Source organism: Sminthopsis crassicaudata, chromosome 5 (genome assembly GCF_048593235.1).
Source record: "Sminthopsis crassicaudata isolate SCR6 chromosome 5, ASM4859323v1, whole genome shotgun sequence".
Taxonomy (NCBI): Eukaryota; Metazoa; Chordata; class Mammalia; order Dasyuromorphia; family Dasyuridae; genus Sminthopsis; species Sminthopsis crassicaudata.
In genome coordinates, this window is record NC_133621.1 from 62,543,356 (window position 1) to 62,562,977 (window position 19,622).

Sequence of the window (19,622 nt, forward strand, 5' to 3'; positions counted from 1 at the left end):
TTTCATTTGCCAGAATTTTAACCTGTGTGGGAGAAATCAGAGCTTTCTTTAGGATACCTAATTTAAGGAGTTCTAACAACTTTTACCCTCCTTTAGTAGGTAGAAACAATAGGTAGTTTAACTCTCTCCCATAGAGTAAACTCCCTCTCAATATAATTTGCCCTTAAGAAGCTGATTTAAGGATACATTTCCTGCTGCTGACCCTGAGCACATATTGTGGTACAGACCTTGGGTATAAGAATTTCTTGTTAGGATTCTTCATTAATTTCCTTTATATTTGTGGACATGTTTGAAAAATGACGACAGTACTGGGTTAGAGCTGCCTATTAGAATAGGTAATTATGGTGATTCCTCAGAAGCCCACTACTCAGTTTATCTTGTTCATTTTCTTTTGTCATATGTGCTATTCAATGTATATAACGAATTTTTATTTTCTTCTTTATAGAAGTCCACCTCCGACTCTAAGACAACCAGAACTGTGGACAACAGAATTCAATGACTTCATTAACAAGTAAGTAACAATAGAGCATTTAAAAAATCAAGGCACGTTCTCTTTATATGGGAAATCTTTTTATTCACTGCTGCTATCATCAGGAAGGTAGCTCAGTGGGTTTGGGGGTAGAAAGAGAAAAGCTGTTGCCAGTAGTTCTAACAAGGACACTCTCCTGATCTGAGACTATAGAGAGAACATAAAAGCAGCAGGAACCAGGAACTCTGGGCTAATGTTAGTCTTAATTCATTTTACTGTGATAGTTGAACTAAGTAATACTAATAACATATAGATGAGAAAGAACAAGAAAGACAAGGGAGACTGCTTACTTATTCTTTGGAGGCTGGTTTGGTAGATGAACTTGTTTCTATTTTGCCCAGTGTTACATGTCTCTTACAAAGCTTTGTTTACTGAACTGTGTTCTAATCTACCTGAGGTCTTGTATAACTCTCTCTTACAATAAAACACGGGTCAGAAGACCTGGATTCTTTACTACATGCTAAATTTGTGACCTTGGACAAATCACATTGCCTCCATTTATTCTTCTATAAAAGGGGGAGACTGATATCTGTCCTGACTGGCTCATGAAATTGTGCTGAAGGTCAAAGGCTGAAATTGCTTTTCAGACTATAAAGTGTTATCTAAATGTAAAATGCAATTATTTATTTTATTATTAATTTTCTGTTCAGCTGCATTTAAGAGAATAACAATCAATGATTAAACTGTCTATATCATCAGGACATAATTGGAAATATCTAGATAACTGACAAAAAGCTAAGAAGTGTTTTCAAATATCTCCCCCTAAACTAACCCTGCCACAGAATACTTGCTTATTTGAAAGTATCCAGATAGTTGACAAAATAAAAAATAAAGACAAAAGCAGAAAACTGTCTGCCCTCAAAATCATCATTTTATAGAATTTAGATCTGGAGGGGACCTTTACAAATATCTAGTACAAACCAAAGGCCAAAGCTAAAGTGTATCTAGTCATAGGTCATAAATAGCAAAGCTGAAATTTAAATCCAGGTCTTTTGACTTCAAATCTAGCAGTTCTTCCATGCCATAAAAGCTACTCCTCAACCTCTACTAACTCTTCTCGCCTTAAAGAGGAGTTCCATTTTTATGGGCCATCCAGGAGAATTTGAACTGAAAAGCTGGGAAATAAAGTGAAGGAAATAAAGTTTATAGTTTCTTTTCCATGATATTTTATTAGAATTTTCTTCAATCTTCCATGTCCCTCTTCTGCCAAAACTTACCATTTATCTTGAAAAGAACAAAAATTGAGACATTTGATCCAAACATACATTTTAATGTTCATTTTGAAACACAAAATATTTCCATCTCAACAAAGGTGGAAAATAGAATGAAATAAATGTAAAAATTACATGTTAATAAGCATTTATCTAGTGCCTACAAATATATGCTTTACAGATATTATCTCATTTGATCTTCAAGACAACTTTGAAAAGTACTTGCTATTATTATCCTTATTTTGTAAATAGGGATTTTACAATGTTACCAAGGTAAGTAGAAATTAAATGAATTGCCCAGGGATACTTAACTACTAAGTTTTAAGTACTCAGATACTAAGTATCTGAGAACAAATTCAAACTCAGTTCCTCCCAGTACCAAATCCAGCATTCACCTGCACCACTTGGTCATCTACAGATCTGATTTCACTCTTTCCAAAACATTAAAATTTACTGTGGGATAAACAATAATTTAAAGTGTAAAAATTTTAGAACTATTTTAAAAAGCTGAAATAAGTAACCTACTTTTAAATTTTCCATTAAATTATTGAAAGGAATTAATTAAAACAGATCTCAGGATATTTAGAAATATTTCTAAGTAGAAAATGCAAAATTTTAATTGAGATTTCCTTCTTTGCTTAATGTTCTCAGTAGATTTGACTGATTAATTTGGGTATGAAAGGCAAATTCTACAGTTTCTAGCCCATTTTTGCACTTTGAAACAATCTACTAACCTAAATTTTAACTGAAATAGGTTGTTTTAACTATAAAGAAAAGTTGGACACTTGGGGTTCTTTTTTCTAAAAACCAACCAAAGAAACAGAACTATATTATTCTTGCATCATCAGAAACATTCAGTCTTCTTATGTTCTTTCAGTTTGGGATTTTCTTTTTGATTAAATTCTTTTCTATCTCTACAAAAACAGAATTGCTTCAGTTAATCTTTTTAGAGTCAGTCACCCAGTACATTCTGAATCTCCTGGAAAAGATACTATTTGTTAGGAATTCTTTGGGTAGTACAGTATGTAGTAGATTATCACTCTTGGTTGGAAGATGGTACTAAGAAGTCTAGAGCATTTTTCTGGTCCATGGGCATGGATGACATCTCAACATTGGCCCACCATCTCACAGATCTGGACTGGGTTTTGTAGTTGTTTGATTGATTAGTTATATCTGACTATGATCTTTGGGATTTTCTTGGCAGATATACTGAAGTGGTTTGCCATTTCCTACTCAGGCTCATTTTACAGATGAGTAAACTGAGGCAAATGGGATTAAATGATTTATCTGGGGTTGTACAGCTAGTCTGAGGTCCAATTTGAATTTAGGTCTTCCTGACTCCAGGGCTGGCCACCTAATTGTCCTCAGTGCATAAGTCATAAGACAAATGATGCTATTGATGGTGTTGGTCACCAGGTAAATGGTTTTGGAAGATGAAAATGACTTCTAATAATTAGTATAGTAGATAAAAGACCTTCTCTGGGGTTAAAGAACTGAGTTCAAATCTCACATCTATCTATCACTACCTGTATGACCTTGGTCAAGTCACTTGAACCCCACCAAGTCTTAGTTTCTTAATCTATAAAAATGAGGGGGACAGATAAAATGGCCTCAGAGATCCTTTCTAGCTCTTGATCTATGATCCTCTACTCCTAATAAAAATGAAAGATAGAAATTTCTGTATTTCAAAATGTGCATTAAAATTTACTCTTGAATCAAATGTCTCATTCCTTAGTCTCTTCAATATAAATGGTGAGTCTTGACAGAAAAGGGACATGGAGAATTAAGTGAGATTCTAATAAAACATCATGGAGGTACAGCTAGGTGACACAGTGGATAGAGCACCAGCCCTGAAGTTAGGAGGGTCTGAATTCAAATCTGACCCCAGACACTTAACACTTCCTTGCTGTATAATCCTGGGCAAGTCACTTAACCCCAATTGCCTCAGCACGAAAAAAAAAAAAAAAAAAAAAAAAAAAAAAAAACAAAAAAACATCATAGAAAAGAAACTGTAAAATTTATTTTTATTTTAATTTTAAATAACTACCAAAGTTTATTTTTTGTTGTTAGTTTATTTTATCTTTAGCTGCAGTCTTGTGAAAAAGAATTTTCATTGGAGACACAGAAGAGAAACAGGGAGTTGGTATTTCAATGGAAAAATGACATTCCTACAACATAATGCCTCACAGATTCCTTCATTTCCACAAGCATCCATTTTATCTTGTTATTCCTTCATGTTTCTGAGCTAACTTGTTTGGGTTCAGCATTTGGGGAAAAAAGCATTTCTATAACAAGTCAAAGCAATTCCCCCCCCAAAAAAAAGAAAAATTAAAGAACCTACATGATAGTTTTAAGACTATGTGTAACTTATCTGATAATTACATATTCTTTTCTGTCAGCACAGGTGCTTGACTAAAGATTATGAGAAGCGGCCAACTGTGTCTGATCTTTTGCAGCATGAATTTATTACCCAAATTGAGGGCAAAGATGTGATGTTACAGAAACAGCTCACAGAATTAATTGAAGCTCACCTGCAACTGGGAGTCACCGAAAGGGCCAGGTAAACAAATTGACACAGATCAAACTTCTGGAATGTTTCTGGAAGCTTACAGAATTGTATGACATGCAAGTAATTATTAATGATTTTTTAAAATCATTAAATTCTCTATGATTCATCGGTTGGTGAAATCAAATGAATTGTGCAAACGTCATGAAAGTACTTTGGTTGAACTCTGCATTTTCCAAATAAGTACATCAGAATAATAGTCTGAATGTGAAATCTAATAGATGTTTCATATTGATGGACATTTTATTGCATTTTCTGCTCTACTTCAAGATAAGAAATAATAGACTTGGGAGAAAGTGGAAAGAGTTGTAAGTTAGAGTTTAAAGCCTCCAAGCAGAAAAATCCTCAAACTGGTCTCATAATCCCTTTCTGTCCTTAAAAATTATTGAAGACTGCACTCTCCAAAACCTTTTGTTTATGTGGGTTATGTCCATTGATACCATATTAGAAATTAAAACATATCATTATGAAAATATTATTGACCTAATGGACCCCTGACTCAAGGTTTCTTAATGGTTTCTTTAAGTGCCCACTATTTGCCATTTTGAGAACCAGTGCTAAAGATTCCTTAATGGTATTTATTGATATCATTTTGTCCTCTGGTTTCACTGCATACAAGTATCTTTTGCATAGTCAATTTCCATACTTTCTGTTTGCTTCTGGTCTCTTATTAAATGTTTTATATTTAGTCCCTTTGGGATTTAAAGATATTATTTTATCATGATAAAGTTGTGGACAGAGAACTGCCCTTAAAGCCTTGGCATGGATTCAAATCCTGAATCCACAGGCCTTGGACAGGTCACTTAATACCTTAGTGCTACAGGCAGCTCTCTAAAAGTATTGCTTGCAGGGAAGATGTTGACCAGCATTAGTAAAGGGTGTTTCTTTACTTGGAACTTCCCCACACCAATAAAATTACAATTCCATTCCCTATTCCTAGAATTCTCTTAAATGTAGATTGTTTAATTATTGCATGTGACAGATGAGAATGGAATGGGAGAAATCAAACAAAACAGAGAGGACTGGCAAAGAGAATTATAATTTTGGATACCGTACTTAAGGCAGGATACGTATGTCCAATATAACTCAAAAAAGGAAGTATAGTATCATATGATAGGACATCATATGATCTCCTCAGTGACCATCAGTCATTTTTTAAAATCTTACATGCAACTATATTTTGCACTCCTATAATCCGCTTACAACATTACTTTAAATTATAAACAATTGTATGTATCATATCCCCCTAAAGGGATTTTACCCTTAGGTAAAATCTCTAATTCTACCACCTAATAATATTGTCACTTTGGGCCAATTCCTTTATCTTTATAGATGCTGTTCCCTTATCTATAAAATGGGAATCCCAATACACTGCTACGTACTACTTCATTCTTTGTCACTCATTTTTTTGCTACCTCATTAAAGTTGTTGAGAACATGAAAGAGCTCCTAGAAAATGTTCACTTTCCAGAAATATTAAGTATTGTTGCTGATATAATTAATAATCGGAGTAATCCAGTAACGATTCATTAAGTGCCTTTTACAATCCATAACTTTGCTGAGTTTTATGGGAATTCACAATCCAACCACATTAGATAAATACATATTGAGCCCCTACCATATATAAAGCTCTGGGCTTAGTTTATCTCTCCCTGGCCCTGAGCCAAGAGTTAAGAGAACATTTCCCTCAAGTAGACCCCACTGCCTTTTATTATTCCCCCACTACTTCTAAGAACTGAGGTTTACCAGGCAAAAAGAAAAGGGTCTCCTATGTTCCTGATGGTATCTTAGAAAAATTCTGAGGGTTTTTAAAAGCTAATCAGAAACATTGGACTCTTATTGTTTCACCGATTGCAGTCCCAGAAGTTGATTGAAATTGATTCAAAGTCCAGCTGTGCTGAGTTGGCATTAGGAACCTAAACGTGACACTTCTTTTGAAAAACTCGGCTTTGAGACTGAATGGGATACATGTGTGTTTATCAGGATAAAGCCCAACTCCAGTCAACTTCAAAGGCGAATATAACATTATAAATCTATTACTGTGGAGCCCACATTGGGAAGGAGAATGGGGATATCATTATGGAAAAAGCTCCTTTTACATAATAAAACTGAAATATGTCATTCTAATTCTGTAGCATATTCAAATATTTTTCTCCTAAAATGATGAAATTGGTTCAACTAAGTAAGGCCCACAGATAGTTTTTTTTTGAGATTAAGAAATCCTAAAGCCTTCCTCTGATGCCTCCTGATAGCCTGGAGGAGATTGTGAGCTGTGACCAGCTTAATTGACAGTTATCTCTAAAGAATTTTATCTTACTGGATTCATTCCATTGCTGTAGATAGTGGTATGGTCATTGTCACATCACTCTTTTAATGAAACTAGGTTCTCAAGAATAATTTTATCCTTGAATATTTTTATATTCAAACAAAAAAAAATCTTATTTATACTATTAAGGATTTTCTAAACTCAACCCTATCTAAATGACCATATATCTACCATGCATTTTTATAGTACTACAGTTGCATTTTTAGGTTTCTCTTTTAAATTTTGTGAAAAGAAATATCTTATTAATAGTTTGATGTCCTGAAGATAATGGTTATTATAATATTTTAAAATTATGTATATTTTCAAGTGCATGTTGTGATATTTTATGTATAGCATATATTATGTGATATTTACATTGTTATATATAGATATATCACATGTATGGTTTTATACATATATGTCTATATTTGTGTATGTATGTGTATGTGTGTTTGTAGGTTTTCTTCATTTCAAAAAGACTATCTTTGGCCATTAATTGAACCAGTTTCATCATTCAGGAATATATGCTAAGAAAACTAATAGAGTCCAATGAAACTCACACATATCTCAAAAGATAAAGAAATAAAAGAACAACTCTTTCCATTAGATCTTATAAGTTTTTGGCTCATCTCTGAGATGTTTTATCTAGGTGTGGATATTTTATACATTACAAGTAGTTGGTCATGGGACTTTGATATAGTTGATTCTAATTGCAAAAGCATTACAATGGTGAAAGAAAGCACAAGACCAATAGGCAGTAATAGCAGGGTAGAAGGAAAAGCAGACTTTTCTGCTTTTCTATCATTAAACAAATAGCTCTATTTTACCTCCCATTTGCCAAATGGACACCTTTTATTTTACTAGCTTAATTCCAGCCAAATGGAACTAGCCTTTGCCTCCTTATCCTGCTCCATGATTTCCTACCTCTGGGACTTTGCTAACATTATCTCACAAAAGTAGAATATCCTCAACTAAATCCTTTAAGCCAACTCAAATGCCATCTTCTCTATGAAAATTTGCCTGATCTCCTCAGTGACCGGGCAACCATTTTCTTAAATTTTACATGCAACTATATCTTACACTCCTATAATCCACTTACAACATTACTTTAAATTATAAATAATTGTATGTATCATATCTCTATAGGGATATAAGTTCCATACAAAGACTATGTCTTCTCTAAATTTTGCATCAATCCCACTGCTTTGCAGAGTGCCCTGTACACAATAGGTGCTTGATAAATGATAGGGTTGTTAGAATGATTCTATGAAGGAAATTTGTCCTTTAGAATTATCCTTCTCTTTTAATAAAATATACTGTTTGAAATACTCAGTTCTTCCTTTTCTCTCTCTTTTTTTTTTCCTTTTTTAAAATTTTTTTTTGATTAGCCAATTGGGATTAAGTGACTTACCTAGAATCACACAGCTAGTAAGTGCCAAGTGTTGGGGCTGAATTTAAACCCAGGTCCTCCTTGATTTCCGAGTCAGTTCTCTATCTACTGTGCCACTTAGATGCTCCTTCAGTGCCTCCTTAAAAAATTTGGAGGAAGAGGACTTTGGCTTTACTCCTACTTATATCACCACCAGCTATGTGACTTTGAGTAAGTTATTTAATGTCCTCAATTTTTCCATTGATAAAATAAAGAAATTGGACTTGCTCTCTTTCAATTCAAAATTCATAATTGTATAAAATTCTACTTAATTTGGGGGCTATGAGAAATACTGGAAAAGAAGAATACTTTTTAATTGAAAGAATAACTTTTCTCTAGAGCTCAGTTTAATCATTATAATTAATCAAACTTTAGTACTTTTCCTTCTTGGACATGTTAACGCAAGCTTTGGGGAAAATGGGGAACTTTAAGCTTACTTTCAATGCTATACCTTCACAAAGCCTTCTTCCAGCCATTAAGGGAAAGAAATGATCTCTACTATCTCTGAATCTAGAATATTTTCTTATCTCTTCCACTTTGACTAAACCTACAAGAAATAAATACTATCTTTCCTCCTGATCATGAAAAGCATGACAACACTTAGCAAAATGCCTTGCATTCTTTATTTCAGTGTTAAAATAGATGATCTGAGGTATGTCCTTTTTTTTAACATTTTTCTAACCATATTTCAAAATGATATAACCATATAGATTTTATCTTGTACATTTAAAAACATTATTCTGCAAAAAAGGATCCATACACTTTAATCATGGGGTTCATGATGCAAAAAACATTCAAAATCCTTTTTTTTTTTACTTTCTATAGATACCAGAACAATATATTTCTATTAGTTTTGACTAATTCACATGCTTTTCCACTTTTATCTGTTAGATCCTCCGTCATTTCATAAGCATTTATTATATTCCTACTGTCAGATACTGTGCTAAGGACTGTAGATACAAAGAAAGCAAAAGACAGCCCCTTCTCAAGGAGCTCACAATCTAATGTAAATATTTGTTAGTAGATTTAGGATTATCCATCTTGAGATCATTTCATAACTGGATTCTTTGATTCCTAATGCACCAGTCCTTATCCACCAGGTTTACAAATACCCTCTCAGAAAGTTACACTCTTAGGGCCTTCTTAGGGCCTGACAATAACAATGTCCTCCTTTTCATCATTTTCCCCCAGAGAATGTTAAAAACATAAAGACCTGTAGATATCTGGCCATTAGATTGTAAGTTTCTTAAAGGCAGAGACTTTCTTATGTTTCCTTTTTGAATACCCAACACTTAACACAGTATCTGGCATATGGTATATGCTTAATAAATGTTTATTTACTAACTGACCACTCTCACCCTGCACTTTCAAATTGGGAGCATCTTTAGCAACAAATACTGCTAGCACAGGAAGTTTTGTCACTTTCTCAAGGTCAGTTCATTTTTCCCAATTAGCATTCATATTATTCTCCCAAGATGATGGCAATATGTATTGATATGTCTAGAAATAATCATTCCCTTCTTCTCCGTGCCCTAAGAACACAAAGTTGGTGACTATCATCCTCCCAAATGAGTAATAGGTTCACACACAATTCTGCATCCTTCAGCATTCCTTCCTTTCCTAGAATTAGAGGCATTTTTGTGACAATTACTCCCTTAAGAGAATTAGAATAGAGACTGAATAACCACTCAATTATGAATGATATTATTGAGTTTTTCTGCCTCAATATATGAGAAGATAAGGAGTGTGGGCAGCTGCCAGATCATCATGTGCTAAAAAGCTATTGATGTTTCATAGAAGCCACTTTGACCCTTTAAAATAGTGGAGAAAAGGGTAAAAAGAGCATCACTTTCTCAAAGCCAAGAACTTTTTCATGGTTCTCCTTGTTGAATGACTAAAGGATAAAACTTATCAGGAATAATTACTAAACCTTTTGGTGTTTTCAGTTTGGAGAAAACTATTTACTACAGAAAAGCACACACCCGAGACAGTCATCAAGAAGTCTGTATAGAGCACTGGCTCCTGGCATCAAGAAGGTCTCTACAAATCCTATTTCACTCATTTATCATGTGAACCCAGGAAAATAACTTTAAAACTTCTATGCCTCATTCGTTTCATCTGTCAAATAAAAAAGGTTGGATTCAATGGCTTTTTAGGATCCTTTTAAGTTCTAAATATATAGTCCTATGATCTTAAGTGTTATAAATCATCTCACCATTCTCTCACATAGCCTTAACAATAATACCCACAGAAGAGGTAGTATCAAAGAATTTCATTATTTTTACTGTCCTCCATCATAATGGCTATTGGAAGAAAAATATAAACCTTTCTGGTCATTTGGCATCAATCTAAACATTAAGATCTTAAAATCTTGACTTGAATGATTAGAAAACCCAAGAGAGGTTTTTCTGAGAGCTGTAGTAAGATTCCATCTACAGAGTAACATCAAGGACTAAGTCAATCTTCATAACTTTTGGACAGATTTAAGAATATAGTGAATAACACCCACAGTAAGAGACGTCATCTCCTTCTAGAAATGACCTCCCATTACAGGAACTAATTAATTCTCTTATCCTCCAAATTGCTTTCTCATTTTCTGAATTCATCATCAGTGGCAGACGTTATTTTACATTGTGACCTGGGAGTTTAAAGTCTGTTCCCTTTCACTGTATGAATCACCTACCAGTCCTTTCAATTTAAATTCATTGTTTTCAGTTTTAACATTTGTGGTTGGCATTATTGATCAGCTTATTCAGCCTGTGTTATCCTGTATTTTTTCTTTTCTAAAGGCTGAGTTAAGAAAATAAAAATAAATATATTTTAAAAAAATATAGTTAATTATAATGACCAAAGCCTGGCCTTCAAAAACGGTTTTTAATTTTTTAAAAAATTACTATCTTCTACTCTCAATTTTGAACATTCTTAAAAACTCACAACAAAATTGCATATTTCAGCAAAACAAATTCTTATACTGATCGTGTCTAAAAAATACAAGTTTTATTCTAGATTTCAACCCTTCTGTGGCAGGAGATAAGTGACATGTATTAACTTTAGTCCTTAGAATTTGTGATTTATCATTGCATTAATCAGAATTCTACATCCTTTTACAATTATTTTTCTCTTTTTTCTCTATACTATTGCTGATATGTATATTATCTATGATATGGTATATGATATATTAGTTCTGCTCAGTTCACTCTGTATCAGTTCATAAAGTTTTTTCCAGTTTCCTCTTAAATTGTTCCTTTTGTCATTTCTCATGGTACAATAAAGTTCCATCACATTCATATGTCGCATTTTGTTTAGGCATCCTTCAATGGGAGTGCTACCTTTTAAGTTCCAGGTTAGGGCTGCTACCAAAAAAAAAAAAAAAAAAAAAAAAAAAGCTGCTCTAAATATTTTATATATATGGCTTCTTTTCCTCTTTCTTTGATTTATCTAGTGTATAGTCCGAGTAATAGTATAGCTGGGGCAAAGAATACTCACCAATTAGTAGTAAATTTGGGGAAATGAAATTATTTTGGCACATGGAAAGATTTAAGAGATACAACATATGCATAGTTCCTATTTATAACATTTTAGTTTGTTCTTTGTTTAGAATATAAGAGCCTATTACTTACAAAAAAAAAAAAAACCCTGAGAATTAAAGAAGTAAATTTAATAATATACTCTCAGATCACAAATAGCTTTTTAGTATCAGAACTGGAGCCCAAATCCAAGTCTCTCTTCTCTGCCCTATGTATTTCTTATATAAATTTATATACAACTGGCATGATATCAACAAAACATACAACTTAGATGAATTTTTTGGTAGTGATGGATTCACATTATCTAGCCACTCTGTCATCAGTAAACAATATTTCCCATTTATATTTCTTTTCTTATTCCTCTAATCACAGTATATAATCTTGCTCAACAGCCCTATTAGCTGTTCTGTCTATAAGATATCTTCATCTTCCATCTCCATGCTTTTGTCTCATCTACCATGACTAGAAAACACTCCTCCTCCCCTCATCTTCGCCTCTTGAAATATATAATTGCCTTTAAGACTTAGCTTTTACTATATTTTAAGTGAAGAGTTTTTGTGGACTTCTTTACAACTTCCAGTGCCTTCCTTTTGTTCATTTTGTTTATATTATATTTAAACGTATATGTGATCTTTAGCTCACCCATTACAATGTAAGCTCTTGAGATCAGGGAATATTTTATTTAATAAATGCCTAATGATTGCTTACTAAGTGTCCAATGAGTACAATGCACTTTTCTAGGGATAGAAGTTACAAAGAAGAATTAAGACATGGTCTCAGCTCTAATTTAAAAAAAAAAACAGACTGGGTGGGTAATATGGGGCCAGGTTGTAGAGGAGCTCTTGTGGCAGAGACATTTGTACTCTATTTGATAGATAACAGGAAATCAAGATTTAAACAACAGTTGGGGCATGGTGTTCTGTGTCTATGAAGTCAACCATTAGCATGCATTGGTTTTTTGTTTTTTTTGTTTTTTTTCCCAAGAAGTATTCAATATCTCTTAACAGATAATGATAAGAATACTTTTTGGTAGTCCATGTAGAAATTATCCATTATTACCTTATAAACTATGAAAGCCTTGATCATATTCTTCATCCTTTGAATGTTCCCGATGACATTTTGGAATCATGGGCACTTTTTTATTAAATATGAAATTTATTACTAACAGGATTGATTCTTCATGATGTCATTAACTCAGCTGTCATTTTTCCTTTCTGGTGGAGGGCTTTTTTAATGCAACTATTCATTTTCTTTAAGGGCAGCTAGGTGGTACATAAATTGAGTGCCAGGCCTGGAATCAGAAGTCTAAATTTAGTCTCACTCACTTACTAATTCTGTGATCCTGAACAAGTCACTTAATATTATTTGCCTTAGTTTCTTCATCTGTAAAATGAGCTGAAGAGGGTAATGGTTAGCCATTGTGGTATCTTTGCCAAGAAACCCTAAATAGGATCATGAAGAGTCAAATACAACTGGAAGTGACTATACATTTTTTTCAGTTCCACAATTATGTTATTTAGTAGCTTTATTATTATCTCATTTATTTCATGTAATAAAATAATATGAACTGAACATTTATGGATGGAGGGAAGAGATGGAAATATTATTTTCAGAAAGAGCAAAAAAAGCATAGCAGGATGCCTCTATTTCACTAAAAGAAGATAGGTACCTTGATAAAGTTATCAGGATATGCTTATTTTCTGTCTTAAAAAACATTATCCCTTGGCTGTATAAGTTGTGGGTTTTGAATATCATGGAATATTATTTTTCTATAAGAAATGATAAGCAGGCTGATTTCAGAAAAGCCTGGAAAGACTTATGTGAACTGATTCTGAGTGAAGTGAGCAGAATCAGAACATTGTATACAGTAACACCAGATTGCATAATGATCAGCTATGACAGACATAGCTTTCTCAGCAATAGAGACCCAAGACAATTCCAATGGAGTTGGGGTGGAAAATGTCATCCACCTCCATAAAGAGAACTTTGGAGACTGAATGAAGATCAAGGCATACTAATTTCACCTTTTTTGTTTGTTTGTTTGTTTCTTTATTATGATTTTTACCTTTTGTCTTGATTTTTCTTTCATAACATGACTAATATGGAAATATTTTAAATGATTGTATAAGCTCCATCAGATTGTTTTCTGTGCATTAAGGAAATAGGAACTAAGAGGCCAAATCATTTCACGATATCATTCTTTTATTTAAAGTTGGAATGATGGGTCAGCTACTCTGAATTTGGAGTTGGTGCTAGAAAGTTGAGCTAAGATTTCCTAGAATTATTTTCTGAAACTGCATTCTATGAAACACTACAGGGTGGTGGTACATTATGCGCTGGATTATACTGATTTACAACAGCTCAGCAGGGCATGGTGCTAAGGAACTGATCTCCGTTTGCCCTGGATGTCATCACATTTTAAATCATAAAGATATATTTTTGCTGTCATATCAAGTGCCTTCAAGATAAATTTAGTAATATTGACTTAATGGAGAATACGTCTCATAAAATAAATAGAACTTTTGGCCACCTGTTTTGGATGGGGAGAGGGAGAGAAGAATTTTTCAAGGATGGCATACCTATGCTTTAAAGCAGTTTCCCTGTCTTTGATACAGAATTCAAAATGTCATGCCCCTTTTGCTGCGACAGCCAGGCCCAGAAGGCTTTATCTCTGGCTGTTCAGCTGTCCTAATCCTGTTGGCTTTCACAGTTACTTTTGTATTCAATGCAGAAATACACCATATTTAGTAGGGTGACTTTTTTTTGAGATTGTGATTCATTTTGGAATGAGTCATAGAATAGATTTTTTTTGTACACTTATATAAATGCCACTTTTAAAAAATGAGAACTCAGAGTCAGATGCACAGAACTCCATCAGAAAGGAAAAAAAGAGATAAAATACTTCACCATCAACACTGACAGTAATGAGGTTGAGAACTATAGCAGAGAGAGGCTTTTAATTATGCAGACTCCTTAGAATTTTTGTTATATCACACAACCCTTAAGTGTCAAGCACTCAAAGATGTTTCTCATGTTATTACTTTTATTCCTTCCTGGTATGCTTAAGCTCTTCCTCAAGGTGATTTCTTTCCCTTCTCAAATTATTTTATATCTTATCAATACCTAATTATTTTTGCATTCTCCTCCATTAGAACACAATTGCTTTTTAAAAATTCATCACACTTAGCACTGTTCCTAACATGTAGCAAGCACTTAATAAATACCTGTTGACTTATTAGTGACATGATGATAATGATAATGATGATGGTTGTGGTGATGGTCGTGGTAGTGGTTGTGATGATGATAATGATGATGATAATGGTGGTGATGATGGACAAGTGAAATATGCTTTTTTGGACATGTTGAATTTGAGATGGTGAAATATACAAGTAAAGAAGTCCTTCAGCTAAGATAGGTGAATATATTGCTCTGAAGGATAGAAGAAAAGTCAGAACTGGAGATAGACTTGAAAGTTTTCTATGAAAAGGTTGTAGTTGAAGCTACCAGAGACGATATCATCAAGATTATAACTAGGATACATATAGCTTCTAACTTATTTGAAAAACTAAAATGAATTACACATTTAAGTCCAATGAATGACCACTCCACTCTTAAATCAAATGACCTTCCCAGGAAGGGATCAAGTATATCTTGGACTAGACTAGAAGTGAATGTGGTCAGAATAAGTAGGCCAGCATAAAAGAGAAAATAGTTAAAGCTAGGTGAGTGGGAACTATCATAGAGGTCTTGGTTCTCAAGACTGGTTTTTCTTCCCTTTGTGTGATCATTGTTGTGATATGAGGTATTCACAACCATTTCTTGATCTAAGGCCAAAGATGGTACTATTCCAGAGATTATATATGTGGTCCACTAGAAGGTGTATTTGACTGACATAGGGCACTGTGGGACTGGGTGCTTAGTTGAATGACTTTTACTGGAAGATATGCTGAGAAAATCTTTGGACAGCCTGTTTCTATAATTGGAGCTTAGGCTAGAGTGGCAGGGGTAGTTCAAGCCTAATAGCCTTCCTAAACTATATTACTGAGCGACTAACTTCTATCCATGTCTATGTAAAAGCTTACTCTGTACTGACATATTTTGACAGTTCCCTCCCCCTTATGGCACTTATATTGTGAAATGGCATTTGAGCTTTCAGAATACCATGTAAAAATTTAAAAGTTGATAATTCAGCTTACTTTGGAAATAGAAGTAATAATATCTTACCTGGAATAGTAGCTGGCCGTGAATCCAGCAAAGCTTGGGCAGGACATATAGTGTCTGTGTTATCTTGACTAAGATTATTTAACCTCTTGGTGCCTTAAGCGATTCTCTAAAACTTTAAAGTTGCAAAGAGGGTACCAACCTGCATTGGTAAAGAGTGTTCCCTATGTCCATTAATTCCCAGGTTCATTTATCCCAATATGAGATGAATGAGATTTTGCTATAGTGACTTTAAATTATGTATCTATTTTCTACTTTTCATTGACAACGAAAAATGGTCATTAAAATAGTTAAATCATGACAGTTACACAGTTACAAACATCCCAATATTTCCTCAACCTGGTTACTCCCAAAGTAGCGAGTATAGTAGAGCAGAGAGAATATGGGGCTTGGAGATCAAAGACACACCCAAGTTGTAATTTCACCTGTTACACTTACTAGCTATGTAATTATGAGCAAACCATTTATTTCCTCTGAGATTTTCTGACTCCATCTGTTAATTGGTTGGTTGTTATCCTTTGTTCTCTAAGAGAACAAAATGACAGCGCTGTGTTGCAATCAAGTTACAGCATGATCCATCTGTAAGACTATACCCATATAGTTTATCTCACACAACTGTTGTGAGGATCAAATGAAATAATGCATATTATACAACCTCCATGATTACAGGCAGCCATTCTAGCTAATGAGAATGCAAAGGCAAAACTGAAGTAGTCACTGTCTTCAGAAAGCTTACATTCTGTCACAAAGAACATCTGTATGTGAATGTATCCAACAAATTAAATTGGAGTGAGAATGATTCTAGCAAATGGGAGTATGAGTAAAGGAGATCAAAAAAAGGTCACATATAGGAAGAGATGCTTTAGTTGAGCTATGAAGGCAACTAAAAATTCTAAAAGGCAGAAGAAGCAGCCTATACAAAAGTATGACAGTGGGAGATAAAACATCACCTGTGAGGTGTACTATGTAAGCCATTCTGACTGGAGTCTGGAAACCATGATTGGAGCTAGTTTAGGAAGTTTTAAATGCCAAACAAATGAATTTATAGTTGATCCCCCTGAAACAAGAGAGAGCCACTAGAGATATCTGGAGAGAAAAGTGATATGGGCAGACCTGAGATTTAGAAAAATGGTTTTGTCAGTTATGTGAAAGACTGATTTGAGAATGAGGAGACTCAAAGAAGAGAGATGAATTGAGAGATTATGGTAATAGTTTAGGTGAAAATTAATGAAGACCTGAATTAAAAGGATGGCTACATAAATAGAGAAAATGGGACAGATGGGAGAGATGTTGCAGAAATGGAATTTTTCAGAGAATTGACAACTGATTCCATATTGGGAAATGAGGGAAAATGAGCTGTCAAGGATGACTCTGAGGGAAACCTGGGTAACTAGAGCGTAATGCCCTCAACAAATACTAGTAACAAATACATGTATTGGGGCCATTAGGTTGCACAGAGGGTGGAGTACCAGCCTTGGAATCAGGTCTTAAGTTCAAATCTGGCCTGAGCCACTTGAAATTATTATTAGTTGTGTGACCTTGGACAAATCATTTAATCCTGGCTGCCTTGCAAAGAGAAAGAAAGAAAGAAAGAAAGAAAGAAAGAAAGAAAGAAAGAAAGAAAGAAAGAAAGAAAGAAAGAAAGAAAGAAAGAAAGAAAGAAAGAAAGAAAGAAAGAAAGAAAGAAAGAAAGAAAGAAAGAAAGAAAGAAAGAAAGAAAGAAAGAAAGAAAGAAAGAAAGAAAGGAAGGAAGGAAGGAAGGAAGGAAGGAAGGAAGGAAGGAAGGAAGGAAGGAAGGAAGGAAGGAAGGAAGGAAGGGGAAAAAGAGAGAGAAAGGAAAGAAAGAAGGAAGGGAGGAAAAGGAAGACAAATATATCTAGTAATCTTCCTCTGGAGATTCCAAAAGTTAATCAGAAAGAAAGAGTAATGCTGATCCAACATCTAATCATCCTAATGATATTTACATTTTAAAAAATCCATGAGAAGCTCCCCTCTAGGCTCTGGCTACTATTTTTCCTGCAGCATAGTTTGGCCTTGCTGACACTACCACTTTATGTGGGCAGTGAGGCTTTTAGGCTCTGGAGAGAAAGATACTATGCCCATTTTGTAAGAAAATCTTATATACAGGGGTTGTGTTTCTGTCTCATCAAGTTACTGGCTGCCAAGATAAGAGTGAATAGAAGAAGGCTGCTAGAAGTGCTGGTCAGATAAGATGAAATAGAGAACAACAGTCAAAAAATCTTGAAAAAGCAGATGTCAGTACCATCCAAAACATAAATGCAGGTCACTCCATCTAAAATAACAGACACATGAGTAACCACATTTCCAGTTTAGTACTGACAAGGTTCCCAATTGGCTAATGCTTTTCCTTTTGTCCCTATTTCTAGAAGCACCGAATTGATGTGAATTTTATGCTAAGTAGCAATAAGATGGTTTTTAAAATTAAACATTCCTCAAAAGAAAAGTTAATTGTGTTTTAAAAGAGTGAGTCTCTGCTAAGCATACAAAGTTCCAACTTATAAGTTTGTCCTTCAAGCATAACTGGAACCCAAGAATACGTTAGCAGGCATTTGAGGAAGAAAATAGACAAACTTATAGCAAAATACTCCCATATTTGGAAAATTGATTTTATCTAATAATTATATTTCTGGAAAATCAACACATTATTGCTGTTTAAGTGCACAAAAAGTATTCTGAATTGAAAGAAAACATTTTGTAAATATAATGGGATGAAAGGTTTTTGTATGATGTGACTATTACTTGACCAATTTCACAAGTTTTTTACAAGTTTCTATTTATGAGATTTTTCTTAAAGGTGGGTTACATATAATTGAAAAGGGAAGCCATATTAATCTTACATGGAAATCTGATTAGATTAACTGAGAAAGTTCAGAATATTTGTCAGAGAACAGCATAGAGCTGCTGGAAAAGAAATGATCCTGGGATATAATAGCAAGAATATGACAAGTAAGAACCAGGAAGAAATACTTCTATTGCACTATACATTATTAAAATATTATATCCTATTTTTTTCTTCTACATATTAAGAGAGAGGGAAGAAAGTATAGAGAGCTCAAATGAGAATAAATAGATTAGGAGTTTGAAATCCATAAATCAAGTATTTCACTGTTCTAGGTATTGAGGATTTAGAAAGAAAGAGAGAGAAAGAAAGAAAGAAATCTAAATCCCAAAGAATTCTGATTTTAATGAAGAAAAAAAATGCTTCTAAAGGAATTTTCATTGGATTGAATTATTTAATCCTTAAAAAAGACCTTCTAGTACATTAATGGTGAATAAAAATGAAAGCAATAGTCTAACTGTTCCCTCTTTTCACTAAGAATACAATTAATAGTGATGAATTTAAACTAAAGCAATAAAGCTAGACTTAACATCAGCCCATCTAAAAAGAACTTTAAGCAGCATGGGAATTTAGAGGGAAAGAACTAGTTTTAGGGTCAGAGATATAATTTTCTGTCTGTGTGACCTTGAGCAAGCACTTACTGGGCCTGAATTTCCTCATCTGTAAAATGGAGTAGTTGGACCAGATAATTTCTAAGAATTCTCCCAACTCTATACTTATCATCTAATAAAGGCTTAAATTTGTGAATTCACTTTTCAAGGTTGAGATATCACTTGACATCTAAACCTACAATTACCACGCTGCCAGCAAGTGGAAAGAGTGACCAAAATTGCTTGTTCTGAACAGCCAGATTTAATCCCCTGAGAGTTTAAACATTTTGTGCTATATCTTGATTAGAATTAAATCACTGTGCTAAAATCATTGGAATTAAACACTGCTTATAAGTGATTCATATAGATATGATCTTAAAACAAA

General features: G+C 33.9%; 1 protein-coding gene across 1 annotated transcript in view; it reads left to right on the forward strand.

The window, feature by feature from the left end:
• MYO3A (myosin IIIA) overlaps positions 1-19,622 on the forward strand; it is a 209,129-nt gene that overhangs the window by 58,048 nt on the left and 131,459 nt on the right. Inside the window, exons 7-8 of the mRNA XM_074269536.1 lie at positions 446-511; positions 4,145-4,300. Of these exons, the coding sequence (XP_074125637.1) occupies positions 446-511; positions 4,145-4,300 (222 nt within the window). The remainder of the gene's footprint in view (positions 1-445; positions 512-4,144; positions 4,301-19,622) is intronic.